Source organism: Microcebus murinus, chromosome 17, assembly GCF_040939455.1.
Source record: "Microcebus murinus isolate Inina chromosome 17, M.murinus_Inina_mat1.0, whole genome shotgun sequence".
In the NCBI taxonomy this organism is placed as follows: Eukaryota; Metazoa; Chordata; class Mammalia; order Primates; family Cheirogaleidae; genus Microcebus; species Microcebus murinus.
In genome coordinates this window covers 55,360,557-55,386,046 of record NC_134120.1, presented here as the reverse complement: position 1 = coordinate 55,386,046, position 25,490 = coordinate 55,360,557, and the positions used below count along the sequence as shown (strand labels likewise).

The 25,490-nt window shown below is 45.2% G+C and overlaps 1 protein-coding gene and 1 long non-coding RNA gene across 2 annotated transcripts in view; one reads left to right on the top strand and one right to left on the bottom strand.

The window, feature by feature from the left end:
- The window catches only part of RAB31 (RAB31, member RAS oncogene family), a 123,539-nt gene that overhangs the window by 6,866 nt on the left and 91,183 nt on the right, over positions 1 to 25,490 (bottom strand). The window contains exon 6 of the mRNA XM_012746175.2: positions 13,443 to 13,552. Within this exon, the coding sequence (XP_012601629.1) occupies positions 13,443 to 13,552 (110 nt within the window). The remainder of the gene's footprint in view (positions 1 to 13,442; positions 13,553 to 25,490) is intronic.
- The window catches only part of LOC142861583 (uncharacterized), a 28,270-nt gene continuing 21,789 nt past the window's right edge, over positions 19,010 to 25,490 (top strand). Inside the window, exons 1-2 of the long non-coding RNA XR_012912816.1 lie at positions 19,010 to 19,083; positions 19,271 to 19,531. This is a non-coding gene — a long non-coding RNA (uncharacterized LOC142861583). The remainder of the gene's footprint in view (positions 19,084 to 19,270; positions 19,532 to 25,490) is intronic.

The following is a 25,490-nucleotide window of genomic DNA, read 5'->3' as shown; positions in this document are numbered from 1 at the left end:
AAATCTTACTTACTAGAATAAATTATTTCTCAAAGACAGAATAACCATGGTTTCCTCAGAATGCATCTTTCTCTTTCGGTAGAAAGAGTTTTGAGACTTGAGAGAGTCAATGTTCCAGTTCAGCGAACTCGGACAAGTTATTTAAGATCTCCGGGCCTTCCTTTCCTCACCTATAAAAAGAGTATGATGTGCTCGCTTTGGCAGCACATAGACTAAAACTGGGACGATACAGAGAAGATTAGCAATACAATTTTAAAAAATAAAGTAAAAAGCATATGAGAAAGTAATTTGCCAGCATGCAATACATATGCAGCCACTACTTTATGGGAGGAGCTAATGACTGAGGGGCATGGCCACTGGTCCCAGACCTGGGCGTGGCTCAGTGGGTTTTGCATGGGGACAAGGGCCAGCGTTCATGGCCACAGCCACGGTCGATTCTCAGGGTTCAGCTAGCAGCTGGGGACCCACCCTGCCCATCTACAAAACACTTAGCCTGGGATGAGTCACACACATTGCAACTTCAAACAGCATGAGAAGAAAGGAAGTGCTTCCACTTCAAATCAGAGACAGACAGAGAGAAGAAACCCAGGCAGTGACCATGAGGCAAACACCTTTTGAACAAAGAAGGAAGAAAGAGCCGTGAAACCAGTACATGAGCTCTGATCTGTGGCCTGAGGTATTCAGAACTTACTGAAAGGTTAAATGTACTTACACAAAAGAATGGTTTTGGAAAGTAGCCATGTCATTTGGTACCAAGGTGATCGCCTTGGAACACTGTTGAATCAGATTATTTACATGGGCACAGAGCAGGACAAAAACATAAATACAAACATCTGAAAAGGCTCTGAGTATCCTCTGTATGTTTCCACTCTTACAAAATGTGGTCTAAGTACTCAACCTCCATAACAAGTTGTCCTTGAGTGTAAATTCTAGGCTAGGGTGTTTATTTTAGTAGGGTTTGGATTGTGTAATGTTCTGTTTAGGAGAAATTAAAAAGACTTGTTTTTTTTTTTGGAAGTTCAGTCTTCCTGAAGTTGACAGAATAGAGAAAAAGCAGGTTTTATAAATGGTTCCTCAGGAACGCAGCAGTATGTGAAAACAAATTGCAAGCTATAAATTTTATCATGGCTGTAATGCACTTACACATAACAAAAATAAAACAGCAAGCTTTCGCTGCAGTTGTTCCCTTTCCTGGTGTGGCAGGTCAGCCACTTCCTGTGCCAGCTTCAGTCCCTCCCTAACAATTCTGCCGTTTGTACTCTTCCCTCCTTTCATTCGGTCCCAGTATTCACTTGGCCTAGCTGTCTTTTGTTTGGTGTTAGTAGTGCTGGCAGTTGCTATGTAACTTCCATTTCTTGATCCTGATTTTCTGAATCGACCAGATTAGTAAGCTGGCCAAGTTTGCTAGGAGTTGGCAGTATTTACTCTTGATAACGACCCGCAAGACTCTCCATGCAGAAAGGGGGTCTGTGGAACACTGCGGTGACTCAGCATCATGGACGCCACCCAAGAATGCAGACTGGGGGTGGGGGCATGCATGCCGCCTGAGGTTACTCCCTGTAACTGTCCTTTTGCTGCCATAAAGAAGGCAGTATCAAAATGACTAGAAGCCCTTGACCGTTGCCAGAAAGAGGGAGTGTGAGAAATGAGCGCGCTGGATCAGCAGGCAGGACGTGCAGGCAGGAGGCCTGTAAAGCCCAGGCCAGGAGTGGGAGAGCCTTAAGCATGCTGTGGGGAGGTAGGAAGCAAAGATGGAAAGAGAAACGGTCAGAAGACACCTGGCAGAGGAGACAGCAGACTGGAAGTAGAAGGCCAAGGTGGGAGGACTGCTTGAGCCCAAGAGTCAGAGGCTGCAGTGAGCTATGATGATACCACTACACTCCAGCCTGGGCGACAGAGTGAGACCCTGTCAATCCATCAATCAATCATTTTTAAAAGGTATTTGAGTTGAATAATTAAAAGCCACAAACAAAAACTTGGGTTCTTCACAATCCAGAATCCTGTTAGGTTCAACCAAATCCAGCCCCAGAGAACTTGCTCCCATGCCAATCTTCCTCATTCCAGGAAACAAAACCTGCGAGAGTGATTCTTTAATCATTCTCTTCCTCATTCCCCATCACAACCCAAGCCCCGGTGTTACTAGTCCTTATTCCAGAAGATCCCTGCCCCTGCCCCTCCCCCTCTCCTCCTCCTGTCCTTTTCTTTTCTCTCTTCTTTCTTTTTTGTGACAGTATTTCACTCTGTCACCCAGGCTTCAGTACACTGCTGTGATCATAGCTCACTGCAGCCTCAAACTCCTGGGCTCAAGCTATCCTCCTGAGTAGCTGGGACCACAAGCACACACCACCACAACCGACTAATTTTTTTATATTTTGTGGAGAAGGGGTCTGGCTATGTTGCCCAGGCTGGTCTCCAACTCCTGGACTCAAGTGATCCTCCTGCCTCAGCCTCCCAAAGTGCTGAGACTATAGGCACTACACCCAGACAGAATATTTTTAAAGTCACTTCCACTTCTTCCACCCTGGTCCCAGCCTCCTGCCTCCTGCATTACCACAATTACATCCCAATTGGCTGGGCCATGCCCACATCTTCCTCCTCCTAAGTGTGATCTTTCTGTAAGTGTAAATTGGATATGCCACACCCCTGCTTAAAATGCCCAAGGGGCTTCCAACTGCTTTCAGAATGTCACCCTCTTCCCATCACCAGGCCCTGCTCGGCCTCTAACCTCAGTCTTCCACCCTCTTCTGGAGGCCACCACCCTCCAGGCCCGTCTGAGAAGCATCACACCAGCTCCTGCTTCAGGAATGAGCACCTGTGCTCCACTCTGCTGACAGCCCCTCTTGAGCTCTGCGCTCGCTAGCCTTTCTCATTTTTCATTAAAATCATTCCCTTGAGATGGGAGGAGGTTGTGGACGAGAATTGGAAGCAGAGACATCCGAATGGCCTGGAGAACAGCGGCAAGGGTAGGTGGAGCAGTTAACGTTCCCCTCCCTTGCATCTCGGACTGCTGGTGGGCTCCCCAGAGGGTGGAGAGACCTGCGGACACCAGCCCAGAGACGGCTGCCGCCAGTGAGCGGTGAGCCAGTAGCGGATGCAGCACCAGGCTCCCAACGCCCTTGGGGCACCTCTGCGTGCACAGACCTCTTGAGCCACCAGGCGCCATATCGCTTCATTCTCCCCTCCGCCGACCCTATCCTCGGCTGCCGAGAGGGACAATATAGCCACCAGCCGGAGGCACCTCCAGGGAACGGGACCTTCCCTACTGGAGGCCTACTGAGAGCTGGCTAAGGGGAACTCAGATGGTGAGCTCCCTACCCGCCAGCCCTCCCAGGTGCTGCTGGCACGGTGACCCCAGGAGAACGGGCAGACCCTGAGGCTGAGAGACATAGACCCACCTTGGGCTCCCCGTGGGTGAATTGGGACTGGCACTCCTCTCCCTGGTGGGGTTAGGGGTTGAACTCCAGGGCCCACAGGTCAGACCTATAGACCAGATCCCGTGCACCTAGGTCTTGCATTGCCCAGGGCACAGAAGGGACATTCGTGAACAGCCTACTGAGGTATGTGTGCCTTCAGGGGCAGATCAGCGTCCTAGAGGGCAACGTCCTCCCAAAGGGAGGCCGTGTGCCCGGCCCAGGAGGTGATCCTGCACAGGGAACCTCCCGGCCGGCATCACAGCCAGGGGAGGCCCAGTGGTGTGAGGTCTGGCCTGCTGGCAGAGGCCGAGGAGCAGCCGTGGGGCTGGCAGGGTGGAAAAGAGTGAGGCCCGCTCCAGACTGCGGGTCTCAGACAGCCCTACCCCCACACGCAGACTTTCTGGCTGAGCCGGGCCATTCCAGCCCCGCCCTGACAGCTTTTCCTGGAAGCAGAGAACAGAACTTTGACCCCTGCTGAAGGCATTCGTGGTGCCTGAGGGCAGGCTTACCCAACCCAGCTCCGCCCAGACTCTCTCCCAGACCAGCCCTCACTGAGGGGAAGAAAAGGACACACCTGGAAGTCCCAGGGCCCCACCCACCACCTGAGGCACTAGAGTGCCTCTATAGGGGAACAAGAGCTGGTTACAGGACCCAAAAACAACAGAGTAGCCTGCGCCTCCGAGCAAGCGCCACCTACTGACAGGGAGGACATTCTGCACACCCTTTTCACGGCACCTACTGACTCATCATACAGGGAGTGGTCAAATCTCACCCACAAACACCACCTACCAGCTCAGAGACTAAACAGGGTGTGTCAATACCCAAATGAAAACATAAAGGCAAGAAGCAACAACTGATCCAAATGGGAAGAAATCAGCGAAGGAACTCTGGAAAGATGAAGAACCAAATGGAAGGCACACATTCCAAAGAAGTGTACCAGCCCCTGAGAAAAGGACACCAACCAAAATCAGACCACTAAAATGACAGAAGAGGAATTTCGAACATGGATCATAAAAAAATTCAACGACTTGCAAGAACAACTGCACAACTAACACAAAGAAAATGCAAAAAGATTCCAGGACCTGGAACAAAAATTCACTAAAGAAATTGAAACAATGAAGAAAAGTTCAACCAAACTCCTGGAAATGAAGAATCAATTCGGAGAACTACAAAACACAGTGGAAAACCTCAAGAACAGGGTAGATCAAACAGAAGAAAGAATCTCAGAGATTGAAGATAACACCTTCCAATTAAATAAATCAGTCACAGAGATAGAGCAGAGAAACAAGAGAAAAGAACAAAGCCTACAAGAGATATGGGATTATGTGAGGAAATCTAATGTAAGGGTCATAGGGTTACCAGAAGGGGAAGAAGAAAACACTCAAAGGTTGGACAAGCTTTTTGAAGATATAATAGAGGAAAATTTCCCAGGCCTTCCTAAAAATCTCCAGCTGTAAGTTCAAGAAGCTCAAAAGACCCCTGGGAGATTCAATGCAAACAGGAAACGTCACCACATGCACTCATAAGACTGAAAAAAATATCAACTAAAGAGGCCCTTCTAAGAGCTGTAAGATGAAAGAAGCAAGTAACATACAAAGGAAAGCCAATCCAAATAACCCCAGAATTCTCCACTGAAACTTTATAAGCAAGGAGAGACTGGGGCCCCATTTTCACTCTTCTGAAACAGAATAATGTCCGGACTAGAATCTTATTCCCTGCAAAACTAAGTTTTGTATATGAAGGAGAAATCAAGACATTCTCAGATAAGCAAAGACTGAGAGAATTCACCAAAAAGATCAGCCCTTCAAGAAGTACTCAAAACAGCATTACCCACAGGTCAGCACAATAATCACTCACGAATGTAAATCTACTCAAAGCTAAAGATCAAAGATACCACAATGGCTCCAGAGAGAAAACAAAGCAACGAAGTTCAACCCAATATAATGAACAGAAATCTATCCCACCTATCAGTTATCTCAATAAATGTGAATGGCTTGAACTCCCCACTCAAGAAACATAGGCTGGCCTAATGGATAAAAAAGCATAAGCCAAGTACCTGCTGCCTTCAGGAAACACATCTAACCTGCAAGGATGCAGTTAGACTAAAGGTAAAGGTGTAGAGAACAATATTTCAAGCAAACAGAAGCCAAAAGAAAGCTGGCATGGTGGTCCTGATTACAGATAACTTAGTTTTTAAATCAACAAAAGTAATAAAAGACAAAGAGGGTCACTATATAATGGTGAAGGGTACAATTCAACAAGAAGACATAACAATTCTAAATATATATGCACCCAACCTTGGTGCACCCAGATTCACAAAGCAAACTCTACTTGATCTAAACAAATGGATAAACAACAACACCATGATAGTCGGAGAATTTAACACCCCACTGACACCACAGGATGGATCCTCCAAACAGAAAATCAACAAAGAAATAATGGACTTAAACAGAACTCTAGAACAAATGGGCCTGAAAGACATCTATAGGACATTCTACCCCAGAACAACTGAATATACGTTCTTCTCATCAGCTCATGGGGCATTCTCTAAGATTGACCATATCCTAGGACGCAAAGCATGTCTCAAACAATTTAAAAAAATAAAATTATACCATGTATCTTTTCAGACCACAATGGAATAAATGTAGAAATCAATCCTAACAGGAGTTCTCATTTCTACACAACGTCATGGAAACTAAACAACCTTCTGCTGAATGATCACTTCATAAACGAGGTAATCAAGATGGAAATCAAAAGATTCTTTGAACTAAATGACAAAGGTGACACAAGTTACCAAAACCTGTGGGACACAGCTAAAGCAGTCCTGAGAGGAAAGTTTATTTCCATAAATTCCTATACTCAAAAGTCAAAAAGATCACAAATAGATAACCTAATCAATTGTCTCAAAGAGCTGGAAAAAGAGGAATTAACCAACCCCAAATCCAGCAGACAAAGTGAAATCATTAAGATCAAATCAGAACTAAACGAAATCAACAACAGGGAAACTATATGGAAGATTAATAAAACAAAAAGTTAGTTCTTTGAAAAAATAAAGTTGACACACCGTTGGCTAGACTAACGAAAAGCAGAAAAGAAAAATCTCTAATAAGCTCCATCAGGAAAATAAAGGAGAAATTACAATGATGCCCCAGAGATACGAGATATAATTTATGAATACTACAAAAACCTCTATGCATACAAACTGGAAAATGTGGACCAAATGGACAATTTCTTAGAAACACACAGCCTCCCTAGGCTCAACCAGGAAGAAATAGAATTCCTGAACAGACCAATATCAAGTACTGAAATTGAAACAGCAATAAAAAAAACCTTCCTAAAAAGAAAAGTCGTAGACCAGATGGTTTCACACCCAAATTTTACCACACCTACAAAGAAGAACTGGTGCCTATCCTGCAGAAATTATTCTACAACATCAAGAAGGATGGAATCCTCCCAGAAACATTTTATAAAGCGAACATAACCCTGATACTGAAACCAGGAAAGGTTACAACAAAAAAAGAAAACTACAGACCAATATCCCTTATGAATATAGATGTAAAAATTCTCAACAAAATCCTAGCCAATAGAATCCAGGTGCTTGTCAAGAAAATAATCCATCACAACCAAGTGGGTTTCATCCCATGGATGCAGGGTTGGTTCAACATACGCAAATCTATAAATGTAATTCACCATAAAAAAACAGAAGAAAAAATAAAGACCATATGATCCTCTCAATAGACGCAGAAAAAGCATTTGACAAAATTCAACACCCCTTTATCATAAGAACGTTCAACAAAATAGGCATAGACGAGGCTTACCTAAAAATGATACAAGCTATATATGACAAACCCAAAGCCAATATTATACTGAATGGGGAAAAATTGAAAGCATTCCTACTTAGAACTGGAACAAGACAAGGTTGCACACTGTCTCCACTTCTACTCAACATAGTGCTGGAAGTCCTTGCTACAGCAATCAGACAAGAGAGCGGAATTAAGCGTGTCCAAATGGGAGCAGAAGAGATCAAACTCTCACTCTTTGCTGATGACATGATATTATACCTAGAAAACCCCAAGGATTCAACCAAGAGACTCCTTGAACTGATAAATGAACTTGGTAAAGTCTCCAGATACAAAATCAATACACAGAAATCAGAGACATTCATATACACCAACAACAGTAAAAGTGAGAACCAAATAAAAGACTGAATTCCCTTCAAAATAGCAACAAAGAAAATAAAGTACCTAGAAATATATTTAACTAAGGAGGTAAAAGACCTCTACAGGGAGAACTATGAAACACTGAAGAAAGAAACAGCAGAGGATATACACAGATGGAAGAATATACCATGCTCATGGGTCGGCAAAATCAACATTGTTAAAATGTCTATACTACCCAAAGTGACCTACAGAGTCAATGCAATCCCCATTAAAATACCATCATCATTTTTCACAGATATAGAAAAAATAGTTTTACCCATCGTATGGAACCAGAGAAGACCCCATATAGCAAAATCAATCCTAGGCAATAAAAACAAAATAGGAGGTATCAATTTACCAAATTTCAAATTATACTACAAGGCTATAGTCATTAAAACAGCTTGGGACTGGCACAAGAACAGGGACATTGGCCAGTGAAACAGAACAGAGAACCCAGATATGAAACCATCCTCATATAGCCAACTAATCTTCGACAAAGGAGACAAAAACATACACTAGGGAAAAGAATCCTTATTCAATAAATGGTGCTGGGAAAACTGGATAGCCACATGCAGAAGACTGAAACAGGACCCACACCTTTCACCTCTCACAAAAATCAACTCACGCTGGGTAATAGACTTGAACCTTAGGTGTGAAATTATTAGAATCCTAGAGGAAAACATTGGAAATACTCTTCTAGACATAGGCAAAGAATTTAGAAAGAAGACCCCAAAGGCAATCACAGCAGCAACAAAAAAAAAATAAATGGGACCTGATCAAATGAAAAAGCTTCTGCACAGCCAAAGAAATTGTCAAGAGAGCAAACAAACAACCTACAGAATGGGAAAAAGTTTTCGCAAGCTACACAACCGATAAAGGGCTGATAAGTAGAATTTATTTAGAACTCAGGAAAATCAGCAAGGAAAAATCAAACAACCCTATCAAAAAGTGGGCAAAGGACATGAACAGAAATTTTTCAAAAGAAGACAGAATAAAGGCCAACAAACATATGAAAAAATGCTCCACATCTCTAATCATCAGGGAAATGCAAATCAAAACTGCAATGAGATATCACTTATCTCTAGTAAGAATTGCCTTTATCAAAAAGTCCCCAAATGATAGATGTTGGCGTGGATGTGGAGAGATAGGAACACTCCTACACTGCTGGTGGGACTGCAAACTGGTTCAGCCTCTGTGGAAAGCAATATAGAGATACCTTAAAGCGATGCCAGTGGATCTACCATTTGATCCAGCAATTCCACTACTGGGCACGTACCCAAAAGATCAAATGACAGTCTACAAATGGGACACCTGCACTCGAATGTTTATAGTAGCACAATTCACAATCACAAAGGTGTGGAAACAACCCAGGTGCCCATCAATACATAAGTGGATTAATAAAATGTGGTATATGTATACCATGGAGTACTATTCAGCTTTAAGAAACAATGATGATATAGCACCTCTTGTATTTTCGAGATAGAGCTGGAACCCATTCTACTAAGTGAAGTATCTCAAGAATGGAAAAATAAGCACCACATGTACTCACCAGCAAACTGGTATTAATGGATCAACACCTCAGTGGAGATATAGGAATAACATTTATTGGGTGTTGGGTGGGTGGGGGGGAGGAGGGGATGGGTATATACAAAGATAGTGAGATATACAACGTCTGGGGGATGGTCACGCTTAAAGCTCTGACTCAAGGGGAGAGGGGAGGGATGGGCAATATATGTAACTTTAACATTTGTACCCCCATAATATGCTGAAATAAAAAAAATGGAAAAGAAAGAAAACAAAATCATTCCCTTGGGGACGCCTTCCCCACCCATTCTAACCTCTCATCATAGTCTCTCACAGTCCTGTTCTTTGTTCCTACCATTTATTACAACATGTAATTATACATGGATTTGACTCTGTGCCTACGGGCCATCTCCCCATCTCGACTGTCAGTGTTTTGCTCACCATGTATTCCCAGTGTCTAGCACAGCACCTAACCCAGAAGCGAGTACAGTATATGTATCTGCTGCATAAACAAATCAAGAGACACTTATCCCACGTGCTGGCGTTATTCAACCTTCAGTCCCCATAGGAAAGTGATTTCAATTCACTTGACCTTGTGAACTCACCAAAACACTATCTCCTGGAAAAGCATGAGATGAAGATGGAGACACAAATTCAAAACCCTGAATGTAGTCCTGTAGATACTATTTACTAATCTCAGCTTCATGGGGAATATGAAAGACCAACACTTCTGCTCCCAGAGAATTTGCAGCACCCCTGGAAGAACAGATATATACCGGAAACACCTGGGGAATCATTTAAAGGTAGAATACATTCAAATGTCAAAACGACAGAACAAACCTTAATAATCTCAATTAAAGGCAGAAACCATCAGTGAAAGTTGGAGCAGATGATGGCGTCATGATGGAAAAGACTGGAACTGGGCCTTGAAGGGATGCAGGTTTGCAGGGAGGAAAGGAGCGATGTCGGTACCGGGCTGGGACAGGCGAGTGTGCCACGGGGCAAGCGCTGACACCAGGCTGTAGCCTGCCCTCACGCCGCGGCACGCAGAGGAGGGCGATGAAGGCAGTTCATGTGGAAAGCCATAGAGCTTCATTGTTTTTCATTTGTAACTCTAGTATATAAACAGAATATTCTTTGTGGTTTCATACACCACTTTAAAATTTCAAACGTACAATTCTTTTGGGGGGCAAGAACTTTTTATATTTTAATTCAAAGAGAAAACCTTTAATGTTCAAATTAAAGGTATATAAGCCCAAGAAAGAAAAATGAACAACCCCTAGGTAGAAATATGTGGAAGGAGCTGGGCACAGTGGCTCATGCCTGTAATCCTAGCACTCTGGGAAGCCAAGGCAGGAGGCTCCCTTGAGCTCAGGAGTTCGAGACCAGCCTGAGCAATATCGAGGCCCTGTCTGTCCTAAAAATACAAAAAATTAGCCAGGCTTAGTGGCATGCGCCTGTAGTTGCAGCTACTTGGAAGACTGAGGCAGGAGAATTGCTTGAGCTCAGAAGTTCAAGTCTAGCCCAGGCAACAAGGTGAGACCCCATTTCTCAAAGATAAAAGGGGGGGGGTACCTAGAGGAATACCAACCAAAGGATAATATATTATATGAGGTCAGGCTCTGTGCAGATCACTATCCAAAAGAGAGCAGCACCTAAATCCTTTATAGGGTAGCTTCAGCCTTTAAATAGATATATCATTTCGGTAAACAGTCTCCAGTTAGAAAACGTAGTAGCTCATGCTCAGAAAACATAGTTGTCTCATTTCTGGTTTATGAACACTGTGGGAATGTAAATAAGAAACATTTGTCTCTTCATCCAAGTCAACGTGAATTAATTTTGTTTGTGCATACCTTTTTAAAGGGCTTTTATTCTCACTACTCCTTCTTGACTTTTTATTGCATCCTTTCTTTAGGCATATTTGTCTCTGGAACATTACTCTGGGGAGCATAGGTGTCAGCAATATATACTTCTATTTTAAGCTCAGAGAGGAGCGCGTGTAATATAAGTTGGAACAGGGAAAAAGAAAATAAATGAGAGTCTGCTGCAGTATGTTTGGGTGTTCTTGCAATTGTGTTTTAAATTAACCTGCAATTAGGCTGCAGAACCCCATTCTGAAGAAATTCACCTGAAGGAGTCAGGAGGCGAAGGGAGGGTACCAGAGCTTACAGGTGTGGATGGGTGGATGGATGGATGGAGATTTTGCCCTGGCAGTGTTTACAAGCTTTCTTTGTTAAGGCAATTGTAACTAAAGTATAATAAAACAGACACATGATGTATTTGACATGGAAGATGAGGAGATACAGGTATTTGATGGCTTATATCGGAATTAATTACTTCAAAGCCATGATTATTCCACGGGTTAAGCAAAGCACTTGTTTTCCCCTCAATGAAGCAGACCACTAGTAACTGAGGAATAGACCTCACACACAGGAAGGGATTTATACTGGCTGAACCATTCAAAGAAATAGATCCTTAAAGCTAAGATATTAATACAGTACTTCCTGCTTAGGCTTGTTCTCTTTGAGGTCCTTATTTGATATTTTGTCTTAATAATGACTTTCATAAGCCCCAGAAAGTCTACTAGCTGGTGCAGAAATCTCAAGCTGAATTCATGCACACAAGGCACCATGCTTCCTCCTGCCACCGGCGTGGCCTGTGCTGTCTGCCTTCCAGGGCCAGAGAGCGAATGCTGAGCAGAGGGTTCTAAAAAATACAAGGAGCTTAAGGACGAAAGGTGTTAATGCAAATATTGCTCAGGAGCTGCCTAGCTTCTTTCAATAAAACCATCTGTAAAAGAAAACTGTTTCATAGCCCAACCACCAGAGAAGGCTAACACCACCAGGAAAGAGTGAGAGTGATCTGAGCAGATACGGGGCTAATGTAATGAGTTCAAACCAAACTCAGATGTCACCCAGAGTGACACGCCTCCAGAGAGCATCTGCCCCCACTGCCCATGATGAGGAAGGAGCACGAATGTGAAGATGGGGTGTTTCTCACATAAAATTATAGCCCTGGCACTCTAGAGTTCAACTCCTTGGGGCAACAAGCTTGAAGGACACTATTCTGTTGAGAATGTGAAATAATAGCAGGAAAAAAAAACCCTAATGAAGGTGGAGGGAAGGGAAGGGGACAGGATCCCAATGAGCTGGGACGGCTCAGAGCCATTCTTTTGTACGTTTCGGCAGCAAGGAAGTAAGGCAGGTCAGAATTCCCCATCTCTGACTAATTTTCCATCAAGCCAACATAAACAAACCAAAGATTTCCTCCTGTGGGTTCTCAGAGTCTAACATAATGGATCCAAACCAGTTAAATGGAACTCAAATCTGTTCTGGGAAGCCTCGGCCCTTCAGACTTTGAGAACTTCGCCAACAATGACCTCAGGCAGAAGAGAGATCAAACCACCAGTTTCCCTTCTGGAATTGTCTGGGGCCAAGATATTTGAGGACAACTGCTAACTGTTCAGGGGTTCAACTTTTCCCAAGGTGGCTACCCTAGGGACGTCAGTGCCAGCGTTTCACCCAATACTGTGCTGCTCCCAATGTCCCTTGTTATGCTCCGATCGGACTTTCCTAGGAGCGGCTCAGAGCACAGTTTCCCCGGCTGACTATCGGCAGGTACTTCTCTGGCAGGACTCAAAACAGAAGGACTCGAGCAGAGAATTTGTAAAGGTGAAATCTGGCGAGTTGGAAGCCCCCCAGCTGCAGAGGGGAGTGTTAGTGAGGCCATCAGGCGAGAAACAGCTCTTTGATAAGGTCATTTGGGGAACCGGCAAACAGAATGTGAAGCATAACATGACCCAGAACTGGGGTTGGACAAGGAAGCTGTCATCTCCATTAATTAGCTTAGTAGAAATGAGCAAAATCTTTACAAATCAACTCTCCACCCAGTTCCCCCTTTCAGGCGAGGCGGGATGAAGCTGGCTCCAATTGCTTAGAGCCATTCAGTTTAACGCGTGACCGGGAGCTCTACACCTTGTCTACTGTCTCTCTCCCCCTCAACATGCTAACACGATGCTACAGCATAACCTTTAATTAAAATAAATTTTATTTTTGCAACAGGATGATTTCATTTTAATTCACCAAACAGAGAGTGAACAGGTTACAGCACAGAGTTATGGAAATTTAGAATTGAGAGAATAATTGAGGTGAGAATGAACAAATACACAGTTGCAGATTTTAGATCATGGCATCTGATAAATTTGCACAGAGGAAAATTTCTACTTCAGAGCTCTATAATTTTACCCTTTGAATCCCTAAAGCATTAAAATGCCAGCTAGGCTGAAAACACAATTTCATGTACTCACTGATTCCTTGGAAGAGCTCTTCGATATTAATAGCATTTTTTGCGCTCGTTTCCACCACGATGGCACCTATGGATTCAGCATATTCCTTAGCGTCCTTCAGGGGCACCTCCCTGCAAAAGAGGTCAAACCCAGAGAGAAATGAAGGCTCATTTGTAAGATACAAATAACCCAAAAGACCAAACAAACAGCTTGCGTGCTAACAGTTCTTTTCTTTTCCTATAGAATAGTAACTCAATCACTCAGCAAGTATTGAAACCTAGTTTGGGTAAGACTTTAACATTTAAAACCTGGTCTCTGGCATCCATGGAGATAGGACACGCATATATAAAACAGTGTTCATGGAAAGAAGGAAAGAATTTCAGAACAGGAGGGAAAATCATTATGAGTATAGCAGTATACATTCCAGGGTTCAGAGCCAGAGTTGATTTCGATTTTTTTTCCTATAATGTGGCTCAATATTAAAAAATACCATCATCACCACCACTGTTAGTGTGTATATGCACGTGTTTTTGTGGGACTTTTCATGTCATCTTTTGCAAACCTGAGAAAATATTGACATGATTTGATGGTTTGGAAATGAGCATGGACATAGCTCCAGTATCTACCTGTAGGATGGCATACCTGGACTTTCACCTGTAAAAGACATTCCTGCAAAGGTCTTAGGACATGAACTCTATTTAAATGAACAATCTCAAAGGACATTTATGGATCTGTTTTCAACGTGGAGATGCTATGGTAGACCCAAAGGTAAAGAAGACATAGTTCCCGTTGCCCAGAAGATTATCCATGTATTCAGCAAATACTCATTGAGCAGCTCTTCCTGGCCCCTCTTGCAGGTGCTAGGGAAAACCCTGGCCCCTGCCTTCCAGAACCTGCACTTCAGAGCACAGATAAACAGGGCATGTCCACAGTCACTCTAATCCATACACTGTGACATAAAGGGCTTCAAGAGTCGAGGGGCAGAAAGTGATGCGTTTTGGTCAAGGGAACCCAGGAAGAGGCTCTGGAGGAGGTCACCTTAAGCACGGCCATGAAGGCCGATAGCACACAAGTGAGAGTTTGTGATGGGCCAGTTTGAGCCAAGGCACAGAGGCGGGAGAGCAGCTCGCTCCACCCAAGTCAGTTCTGCACCCAACACTGGGCGGTGGGTATGCAAAGGGAGGGATGCAGGGAATGCCAGCACGGCTGGGGCAGAGCGAGGGGCCCTGACAGATGGGCAGGAGGACACGCCAAGCCTGTCTTACTCCCAGCAGCCAGTGACAGGACAGAAGTCACAGGGTCAGAGCCAGAATCTAGGAAAAAACAGTGCCCAGAATGGACTAGAGCGGAGTGGGAGGTGAGGAGAAGAATCTGGAAGGTCCTCTAATGCTGCAGGTGAGGATAATCCATATAACCCTGGGCGAGGACGGCTATGAGGAAAGGACAAGGGCGGACACAAAATCGAATCTGGGAAGGGGGAGTGAAGACACAGTATCCATCTCCCCCCATCCCTGCACCCCCTTCAAATGCCTCATAAATGGTTTCAAAAGGTTTATACAGTTACCAAGGAAATTCTACCTTGGCATTCAAATTCCTTACAAAGCCCAAATCACATGAGAGAGAAGGACCTTTCGGGTCCCAGCTGGAAGAGCGCCCGACAGGGTCCACCGTGTCAAAGGCGACCGTCCCGAACCCCTCAGCTGGAGGGAAGACGCCTGGGGAGCGTGTCGGCTGGAACCCACACTTCCAAGCCTGGGGAAAGTCTGCCTCTAACTCTACCCTCCCTACTGTTTCTAACAGACAAGCCACAGGCCTGTCGCAGGGATTACTCTTGAGTTTTTTGGTGGCAGTAACTTCTCATTAGAAAGATTGCAGAAAAGGGCTTTTCTCTGTTCAGGTGGGCACGGTACCTTGCTTTTCATCTCTTCCCGTTACTCTTTATGGAAACACAGATAAAGGGTGAGGCTTGCCTCTGCCCAAACTCGGGGCGGATGAGAGGGGGCGCCAGCCGCTACCCTCCAGCTGGGCGTGGGCAGCCCAGGGCGCTCAAGGAAGCCTCTGCAGACCCTCAGGGGAGAGCCCACCACACGCACAGGCATGACGCTCCTCAGCTCCTCTCACCAGTCCAGCTGCGGGACAGAGGGGCAGAACAGGTGTGCCGGGATTAAGATGAGAACGAAGCAGTCACTGTGACACAATCCAAAGCCCCTAGCCGGGGCCGGCAGCTCAGAGAGGCTGGTTCCTTCACAGTCTATAGCACTGGCCCTTGAGACGCAGGGAGGGGACATGCACCCTCCGGCTCCTGCACATTCGGAAATGGGTCTCACGAGATCAAAGACTTGCCCGAGTGGCGCAGCCAACGCTGGGCACAGGGGCTTCAGTCCCATCCCTCACTCCCAGGTCCTAACAACATAGCCCCTCCAGCACCCACACCCCAGAGGCTGTTCTTTCCATCTTTTTAGACAAAGAAAATGTGGGACCCAAAATATTTCAAACTATCAAATACTCTGGAGGACAGGGGCTGTGGGGGGCATGCTCCATCCACCTATAGAACAGGTTCTTGTGACAGACTCCAGAGGCCAGCGAAAAGTCCCTCTGATGCGAACTGAGATTAAAGGAGCAACCACTCTTGAGTCTGCCAAAATATGTTCCTATTACTCTGGTATAATAAAAAATATACATTCAGTCTGCCCCTGATACCTGGCACAAAGCTCCTAAAACCCTCAGTTTCCAAGTGACAGGAGTGTCTTGTTATTCATAAAGAGTCGCATTCAACCACGATCTCTGTGTCTCTTCGCCATTCCTGGGTTGTATCCTTTGTAACAGAGCCATAATGTTAAATAAAAATCATAGGAGGACACTGTTTTAGACAAAATTCCTGCACTAGGCCCAACAGACCAGAAAAATCAAAATCGACTCACTCAGGCTAAAGGTGTCATCAAACCCAAACTAAGTTGTATCTGACCTTCAGAGAAATCAGGAGAGATATCACAGCCAGTTTCCCAAACAGGCTGTTCAAACCTTTCAATCTGTGGCATTATAATGAAGTTCCCTCTGCTTTAATCCTTACATACACACAAAAGGCCTTATGTAACCCATGCCAACTAATCTGTGATTTTCTATTGTTCTGCCTCCCTGCCCCACCTTGCAAGAAAAGTATCTTTGAAATAACCAAAGCCTGTCTGTAGAGCCAACCTCATGCTCAGCTCATTGGAACACTTGCTGTTTCAAGGATGAGGTGTTGCTGCTTCTAGAATCATGAATAAAGCCAATTGAAATCTTTAAATTTGTTGTAATTTTGTCCTCTGATAGTAATCACGAGAACAGTGCCTTCCTGAGTGAGTTCTGTGAGTCCATTCTAGAGAAGTGCTGAATCTGCGGAGAGACTGTGGGAGCCCCCAGGTCTGTAGTCTGCCGGGCAGAAGTGCAGGTAACCTGGGGACACGCAAGACTTCCAGCTCACCTCTGAAATGGGGATGGTCTTGGGGTACTGAGCTCTTCACTTGTGGGGTCTACACTGACTCCAGGTAGTTGGTGTCAGAGCTGAGCTGAATTGTAGGACACCCAGTTAGCGTTGGAAAAATCACTGTGGAGCAAATGGCATGACTACCATCTGAGTCACCTTGGAAAGGTGAGAATTCATTCCCGAGCAGCCTCTTCAGCCTCCTAAATAGGGACACGTGGGAACTCCTCCAGCTGCATTTCAGGAGACGCCACTGTGCAGGGCCTGGGGCGAGAAGGTGGCCACCACAGGCCTTCCACATTACAATTATGTGACACTAGGCATCCAGTGACTTTCATTCATTTTTTTTCAACAAATATTTGAGTGTCTGTTATACTCCAGGCATTGTGCTAGCCAATGAAATAGGCAAACTAGTTCATCCAAGCCAAGGTACAAAACACACAGCCAGTCCATTTTGATGGTAAAAACTATTTTTAGAGTTTCTAAACCAAGGTGCAGACAGAAATCACCCAGAAGAATGACTACAACTAGCTGGGAAGACTCGGGTCCCCAACCCCCTTTGCTCCTTCGCTGACTTTTTAGGAGTGATCACATTCTGCACGACCCTTAAATGTCGGTATGACCCAGGGTCTCTTTCTCGGCTGTCTGAAGTGCCACCCGCAGGCAGGCTACGCGCAGGGCAGAGGCCAGCGGGAGACGGGAAGGGCTGGAGGAGGGACACTGCAGACACTGTGGCCGGGCCAGAGTCAAGAGCACGGCGGCGGGTGGTGGTGGGCGACTGCCTCCCACGACAGCGCTGTCCACGCGCATTTTAGGGACTCACCTGCGCATGGTGGGTACTCACAGGCTCAGGGGGCAGAGGCCCTACCCTTTCCACGTCTGGACACATATCTGCCCAGATCCAGCTGACCGCTGGCATCACGAACGGGCTTCACAAATGCAACCTGTCAAAGCCGGACCCGCCACCTCTGACCCATGACTCTGCCACTCTTCCCACAAACCCGCTGCGTCCCAAGCCAGAAGCCACCAAACCCCTTACACAGCCTCCCCTCTCGAGCCCTGCAACGTCCCCTGACAAAGCCTGCTCATCCTCACTCCTGGTCTCTCCACCCACTGTCTCTGCCAGTACCCTTCACTTCTCACATGTCCTGAAGTGGCCTCCACCTGGTCCTCTAGCCTGTGGCAACTCACATGCCCACGGTGAGGCCCTTTCACACTGCAAACCCATGAACAGGATTCTGCTATGTCTTCTGACTACACAGGATCAAACCACACCTTCGCGGGATGTGGCTTCGTGTCTTACTCCTCCCTCCCCCATTCACCCCCAAGCGACAGCCATGCCAAATGGACTGCCCCTTGGGAGCCTTGCTGTGCTCAGGCCCGTTTCTGGGTCTTGCAGCTGCTCTTCCCTGTTCTCATGGCAACATCCCGCCCGGCCTCCTGCAGAGCTCAGCCCAGCACCCCTCCAGGGTGGATGCTCTGCGCCCGGTTCCCTAAGAGCCTGAGTATTCTCCTAATACTGTCGTCCTTGTGAAACTGTCTCTGCCCAGACGAGCTGTATTGTCTCAAGATCAAAACCATGGTTTTCATTTTCTTATCTGGGGATCCTCATGGTACGTGGCACATAGGAGTCAGTACAGTCAGTACACGCCTGCTGAATGACTGGATGACAAAAATCCCCCCAAGTTGCCTGCGGCAGAAAGGAGGCGGCAGGCAGCAGCGAGGCCCTGTGGACTCGTGATGAGGAAGTGTGACGAGGGCTGGACAGCTGGCTGCAAGGGTTCCGGTCTGGAGGCTCCCCCGCTCTTCCAAATGGGCCAGGCGGGTGCAAACAACACCGGAGGGGAGTCTCCTCCCGACTGGGCTCTGGTGTTAACCGGCTTGGATTCAGTGAGGTCCAGACAGCAGCCGCCGTGTCTCTAAGACCCAGGCGGAGACCCTGCGCGGCTGCTTGCACCTGAGACTTGTCAGCAGGGGAGGGAGGGCAGGAGGCAACATTCCTGTGGGCTCCAGAATTCCAACAGCCCTGTGCTACCCAATAGGGGTCCTTGTTTTGTTGTTCATGGGGTAACCTGGCAACTTGGCAGCTGCCTGGTTCTAATTCCAGGGCCAGCTGGCTCCTCCCGTGGCCCTCGGGCACACCAAGAAGGGGTCCTGAAGCCCGACTCGTGAGGCACAGGGAGCAAACCTGAGCGGAAGGTAGAATGATGACTTCCCCTTGGGGGTTCACCAGGAAGGTCTAGATGTGGCCAGGGGGCCACGCCCCACCCCCATCTGCCTGGAGGCGGTGCTCTGCCCCGGGTGGCTGAGATAAGCGCGGGTGTGAGAGCTAAATGTGCTCGGGCAGAGCCAGGGCCGCTCTCAGGACAGTTATTCCCTCCTTCAGCACAGACCCCTCAATGTTCACTCCCTCAGCCCTTACGGCCCCACGCATGCTTCCGGGAAGGGGGAAGAGTTCCTGAAATGTTTAAAGTAAAAGTACGCTGATACTATAACGTGCTCAGAACAATCGCCGGCACGGTAATGCTGTCTGTATGAGTGTCTCTTAAATGAATCTGTGCAAAGCTGCATCGGCCAGGACAGCAGCAGGCACTGTCTCCTACAGAATGCCAAGAAGATTGAGGAATTGATGCAGGGGGAAAAACAGGTAAAGGCCTTTCCTGGGTTCATCTGACTTAACCCTTCATTTCATGGCCCAGGGGGGCTCCACGTTCAGTTATAACTATTCCACAGAAGAAAGCGGGGAGCACAGGCTGCATCAGCCAACTTGCTGAAATTGCTAAGCATACTAATCTCCCTAAACCACCCCAAGAGTACAACTGCATCATATTTTGAAGTCCTTTCTCAATGAAAAAATCTGACATTAATTCTGAGTCACTTTTATTCAAGGATGGTGAATGACTTTTTGGAAGGCCATGGATACTTCTTGTTCTGTAACATTCTTTGTGGGGTTTTTTGTTTTTTTGCAACAGGGTCTTGCTCTGTTGCCCTGGCTAGAGTGCAGTGGCGTCATCATAGCTCACTGCAACCTCAAACTCCTGGACTCAAGCAATCCTCCCGCCTCAGTCGGTAGCTAGGACTACAGGTGCAAACCACGCCTGGCTAATTTTTCTATTTTTAGAAATAGAAAATCTTTTTAGAGCAGTGTCTCACTCTTGCTCAGGCTCATTTTAAACTCCTGGACTCAAGCAATCCTCCGGTCTCAGCCTCCCAAAGTGCTAGGATTACAGGCACAACCCACTTTGCCTAGCTGTCTATGACATTTCTTATACATGTTCTCTGGCCAGTTAGGTTTTTGGATTATTTGGAGTTTTTTATTCATAAGTGCTCTTTGCATATTAAGGAATTATATTTACTATAATTTTTTCATCCTGTCATTTGTATTTAGATCCTGTTTATGGCATTTTTTTTTTTTTTTTGAGACAGAGTCTCGATTTGTTGCCCAGGCTAGAGTGAGTGCCATGGCGTCAGCCTAGCTCACAGCAACCTCACACTCCTGAGCTCAAGCAATCCTGCTGCCTCAGCCTCCCAAGTAGCTGGGACTACAGGCATGCACCACCATGCCCGGCTAGTTTTTTTTTCTATATATATTAGTTGGCCAATTAATTTCTTTGTATTTATAGTAGAGACGGGGTCTCACTCTTGCTCAGGCTGGTTTCGAACTCCTGACCTCGAGCAATCCACCCACCTCGGCCTCCCAGAGTGCTAGGATTACAGGTGTGAGCCACCGCGCCTGGCCTGTTTATGGCATTTTTGCCACATAAGTTTTTACATTACCAGACTTATTGATCATTTTCCTCTATTGTTTCTGAGTTTTGTATTGCAATTAAACAGGTCATTCTACTTCCAAGATTTTTTTAAAAATTCATCCATTTTCTCTAACTTTTGTGATTTCATTATTTTACATTTAAATCCTTATTCCGTTTTGAATTTATTTTCTCTTGTTTTTTCTTATGACTAATTATCCCAACACCATTTACTGAATTACCCCATTTTTACACTGATTTTAAATCTCATCTTTATCATATACTAAATCTCCGTATTTCATCCCACTTCTTGGTTCTCTATGCTGTTCATTAATCTTTCTGTCTAGTTCTGTGTCATTGCTATATTGTTTTATTATTAACCATTAAAATATATTTTAACATCTGCTGGGATTAGTTTCCCTAGTACTACTTTTGCCTATTTGCTTTTCTAAATGAATTTTAGGATCACTTTTTAAAGTCCCTTTTGAAAGGTTATTTTAGTAATTTCACTGGTATCTTGGATAATTCATAGTTTAATTTAAAGAAAATTGACAGTTTACAATACTGAGTCATCTTATCCAAGGACAAAGTACACATTTTCATTACTTCAAGTTTTCTTTTATATCCTATAGTAGAGCTGTGAAGTTTTGTCTATATAGGTCTTATTCATTTCTTGTTAAATTCATTCCTAGGATTTAAAATTTAAGAAGATCTTTAAATTATACACACACCCAAAAAAGTTGATTACTAGGTATTTTAAATTTGTATTGCTATTATAAAGAGGGGCTTAACTTCTCCTTGATTTTCTACTTGGCTATTATTTGTGTGTAGGTAAAACACAGTTACTCTATTCTAATAGTCATTCAGTAGATAAGCGTGGTTCCTCTAATTCCGTTAGCAATTAAAGAGATTCGTGTGAAAATGAGGATTGCATCATTCACATACCAGATTGGTCAGGATGAAGAAGTTCGCTAATGTGCAGTGCTAGAGCGTGGCGAAAGAGCAGCACTCACACACGCTGGGGACACCCTACTGGTGGGCGGACGACCATGTGATGCCGAAGAGTTCATGGAAGGTTAACTGCGAACAACCATGTCTTCTAATAAGTTTTCAAGTACCTTGGAGTATGTGCAGAAAAATCCTCATTTCCCCAGAAAATTAAACACCTAAATTAAAATGCAAAACAGTTTGAAGCTAAAAACAAGGAGACAAAATGAGGACAACCATGATCCCTGCCATCCTCACTACTACATGACAATCATGACTCAGCCCTCTCCAGGCAAACTCAGAGGACAACTAATGAATCCTTAGCATCATTTTTCAAAGTGTGTTCTACAGATTATTGGGTGCTTGTTAGAAATGAGATCCCTGTGCCCTGGACCTACCAACCAAAATGTCTCCTGGGCAAGCCTCAGAAATGTGTGTTTTGCAAGTTGCCCAACAGTTTCTGGTACGTTCTAAAGCTCCAGAATAACTCTTTTAGGGGGTGGTCTATAAAATGTTGAGTTGGATATTTTTATATTATATCCAATTCATAATCTGATACTGCAAAGCCAAGAGTTTAGAAATCTGTATCAAGATGCCTATACCTACGGCATAATAAAATATACGTTGCTCAGGCACCATTTTACAGTAGGGGACCCCTGAGCGCTCCCTAAAACAAACCTTCTGGTGGCTCATGTGAGTTCTAGTGTGTGTATTACATTTCTAAAATACTATGGCAGCAGTAACTAAGCATTCTACGTTCCGCCCAAATCCTGGATATAACATTTAACATCGCATTAAAATCTTTTTGCTCTACGTTTTTACTCGCCTCCCCAGCCACGGCCCCCTTCCAAGGTCAAGCTTAAAAGACCAAGGAAGCTGGCCACGAGCAACACGCAACAGCAAGCGAAGACTGCTGTTAACTGTCTGGTGAATTATTTTCTGTCAAAACCATCCCACATGTTTAAGGTTTTCCGCCAAAAACAAGGGAACTCACTCACAACATTCCATCAAAAGCTGGCTCGGGCGCTGCAGAGGCCGGGGCTGCCAGGCAGATTGTCACCCTCCCCCGGCACCCACGGAGGTGAATAATCAGACTTCGTTCTGCCCCCATTAGCTTATATTTTCTCTGTGTATCCAAGATGTCTACATAACACACAGATGAGACAACCGTTTTAACAATAATTAAAGCAGCAAAATCCCTGTTTAAAATGCCAGTTCTTATAGACACTCGGATTGCTACCTGTGAAGTGGAAATAGAACTGAAATAACTTTGTTCAAAAAACGAAGACTAATTGCCACCTGCACAGCAAATACCTACAGGCCAGCAACGCTCCCCAGCGCCGAGCACTCCCGGCACGCACGGGGCACGTGCACCCTGGGAAGGAGCTCTGTTCCCAGGCGCCTCGCCTGCTCAGTGACCTGTGTCCGCAACTGCTAGTCACCTGGAGCCAAATTCCGGTGTCAAGTTCAGCAGTATCAGGTTCTCCCACAGACTTAAATGGGCTGTTTCCCATGGAAAATATATCAGAATTCGGAATGAGGACTGAGCAGAAAACAGGTTCTCTGGGGCACTTGGCCATTCCTTCGCCTCTTACTCCCCCTTCTCCGGACAGAACTTCAGGCCAGCCCTGCAGAGGCCAGGGAGAACCCCTAGCAAGAGCTGCGAGCTTCAGACCCTCGGAGCAGGGTCCAAGTGGCTGCTGTCTCCTTTCCTGGTGGTTGGGGACTGTTCCACTTCATGACCCTTTCTGTACTTCTCATGAGACGCATTAGAGCGTTAGAGCGTGACCGCCCAAGGACACAGGCCCCGGAACAGACTGCCTGGGTTTAAAACAGGGCCTTACATCGATCGTCTCAGCCACAGGGTCTGGGACAAGCTCCTTAACCTACTGAGTCTGTTTCCTTTTTGATAAGGCAGGAGAAGATTAGTAACTTTTTCATAGGATTGTGAGGATTAACATAAACTACTTCTAATAGTGTTTAATAGTAAACATTTAATTTGGGTTGGAGGTGATGAAAATTAACTTGTTTCCAATCCACTGCCTAAGTGAACAATACAGACATCAAATATAAGTAAAACTTTTGTCATTTGAAAGTAATCACTGAGATACCTGTAATTCTTCTTCTTCTTCTTCTTTTTTTTTTTTTTTTTTTTTTTTGTGGAGACAGGGTCTCCCTCTGTCACCCAGGCTAGAGTGCAGTGGCATCATTATAGCTCACAGCAACCTCAAACTCCTGGGCTCAAGCGATCCTCCTGCCTCCACCTCCCATGTAGCTGGGACTATAGGCGCACACCACCATGCCCAGCTAATTTTTCTATTTTTAGTAGAGATTCGGTCTCACTCTTGCTCAGGCTGGTCTCAAACTCCTGAGCTCAAGTGATCCTCCCCCTCAGCCTCCCAGAGTGCTAGGACTACAGGCCTGAGCTCCTGCACCCTGCCCTAACTGTAGTTCTTAACAGATGTTACATTATAAAACGCTGAAACTTCTGGGCACCACGTGAAGTGAAAGTGGTAAGATCACTCTGTCTTCTAAGAAAATCTCCAGGAACAAAAGCTCCCCACTCTGTTTAATCATACGGTAGTTGATGACTTTTTACAACTTCCCTCCTCCACCAGCCAAAGAAGGTTAGACTAAGACCTGTGCTTCTGGATTAGAGTCAGAAGCATCAACATGAACTTATGCTTATCTTAACATGACTACAGAAATAATTACAGGTAAGTGTGTGTATACACACATTTATACAGATCATGTAATTCCTAGCTCTGTTCACTGAGAAGGCCTAGAAGCAATGACATCCTGGTAGCAATGAGCACAGTTAGCACCCAGATCTATTCTCCAATAAAAGGAACCAGGGGCTGACTCTAAGGCTACAGCCAAAAATATACCAGTTCAGCCTGGAACATCTTGTTGTACCAGAAAGCAAGGAAGTACTCAAAAACCAGAATCACAGGCCGTGTCAACGCAACACAGGAGCCAATAGAAAGAGCTCCCAATGGCGAAAACGGGGAAAGAATAAACTTTACAACCAATAATGCTGAGACAGCTGGATATCTGTACAGGAAAAGTTAAGCAGCATATATATAAAAAACAATTCCAAGTGATCTGAAGACAGAAAAACCAAAAGAAAACCAAAAAGAAAGTTTTTGTTTTTTTTTTGAAACAGGGTCTCTGCTCTGCCACCCACGTGCAGAGTGCATGGCATCATCATAGCTCACCTTGACCTCAAACCCCTGGACTCAAGCGATCCTCCTGCCTCAGCCTTCCAAGTAGCTGGGACTGCAGGTTCATGCCACCAAGTCTGGCTAATTTTTTAAAAATATTTTGTAGAGGTGTGGTCTTGCTATTGCCCAGGCTGGTCTCGAACTCTTGGCCTGAAGCTATCCTCCTGCCTCAGCATCCCAAAGTGCTAGGATTACAAGCATGAGCCACTGCACCCAGCCTAGAAAGATTTCTTAAAATAAGACTCCTTCACCCCCTCCAAAATTAAACTATAAAGAAAAAAACTGATAAATCATATTATGTAGGAATTAAGGAAAGGACTTATGATGACAAGACAACATAGCCAGGCATAGTAGTGCATGCCTATAGTTTCCGCTACTAGCGAGGTTGAGGCAGCAGGACCCCTTGAGCCCAGGAGTTTGAGGCTATAGTGTGCTATTTTCATGCCTTTGAATGAGTAGCCCTCCAGCCTGGACAACATAGCAAGACCCCATGCCAAGACTCTGTCTCTTTAAAAAGAAAAAGACAGCATAAAGAGAGTACAAAGATAACATCTAATTTTGAAGAAAATATTTTCAACACATAGAGATGACAAAGGAATAGCATTAAATACATACTTTTTTAAATCTTAAGAATAAACAAGAGCAAGGC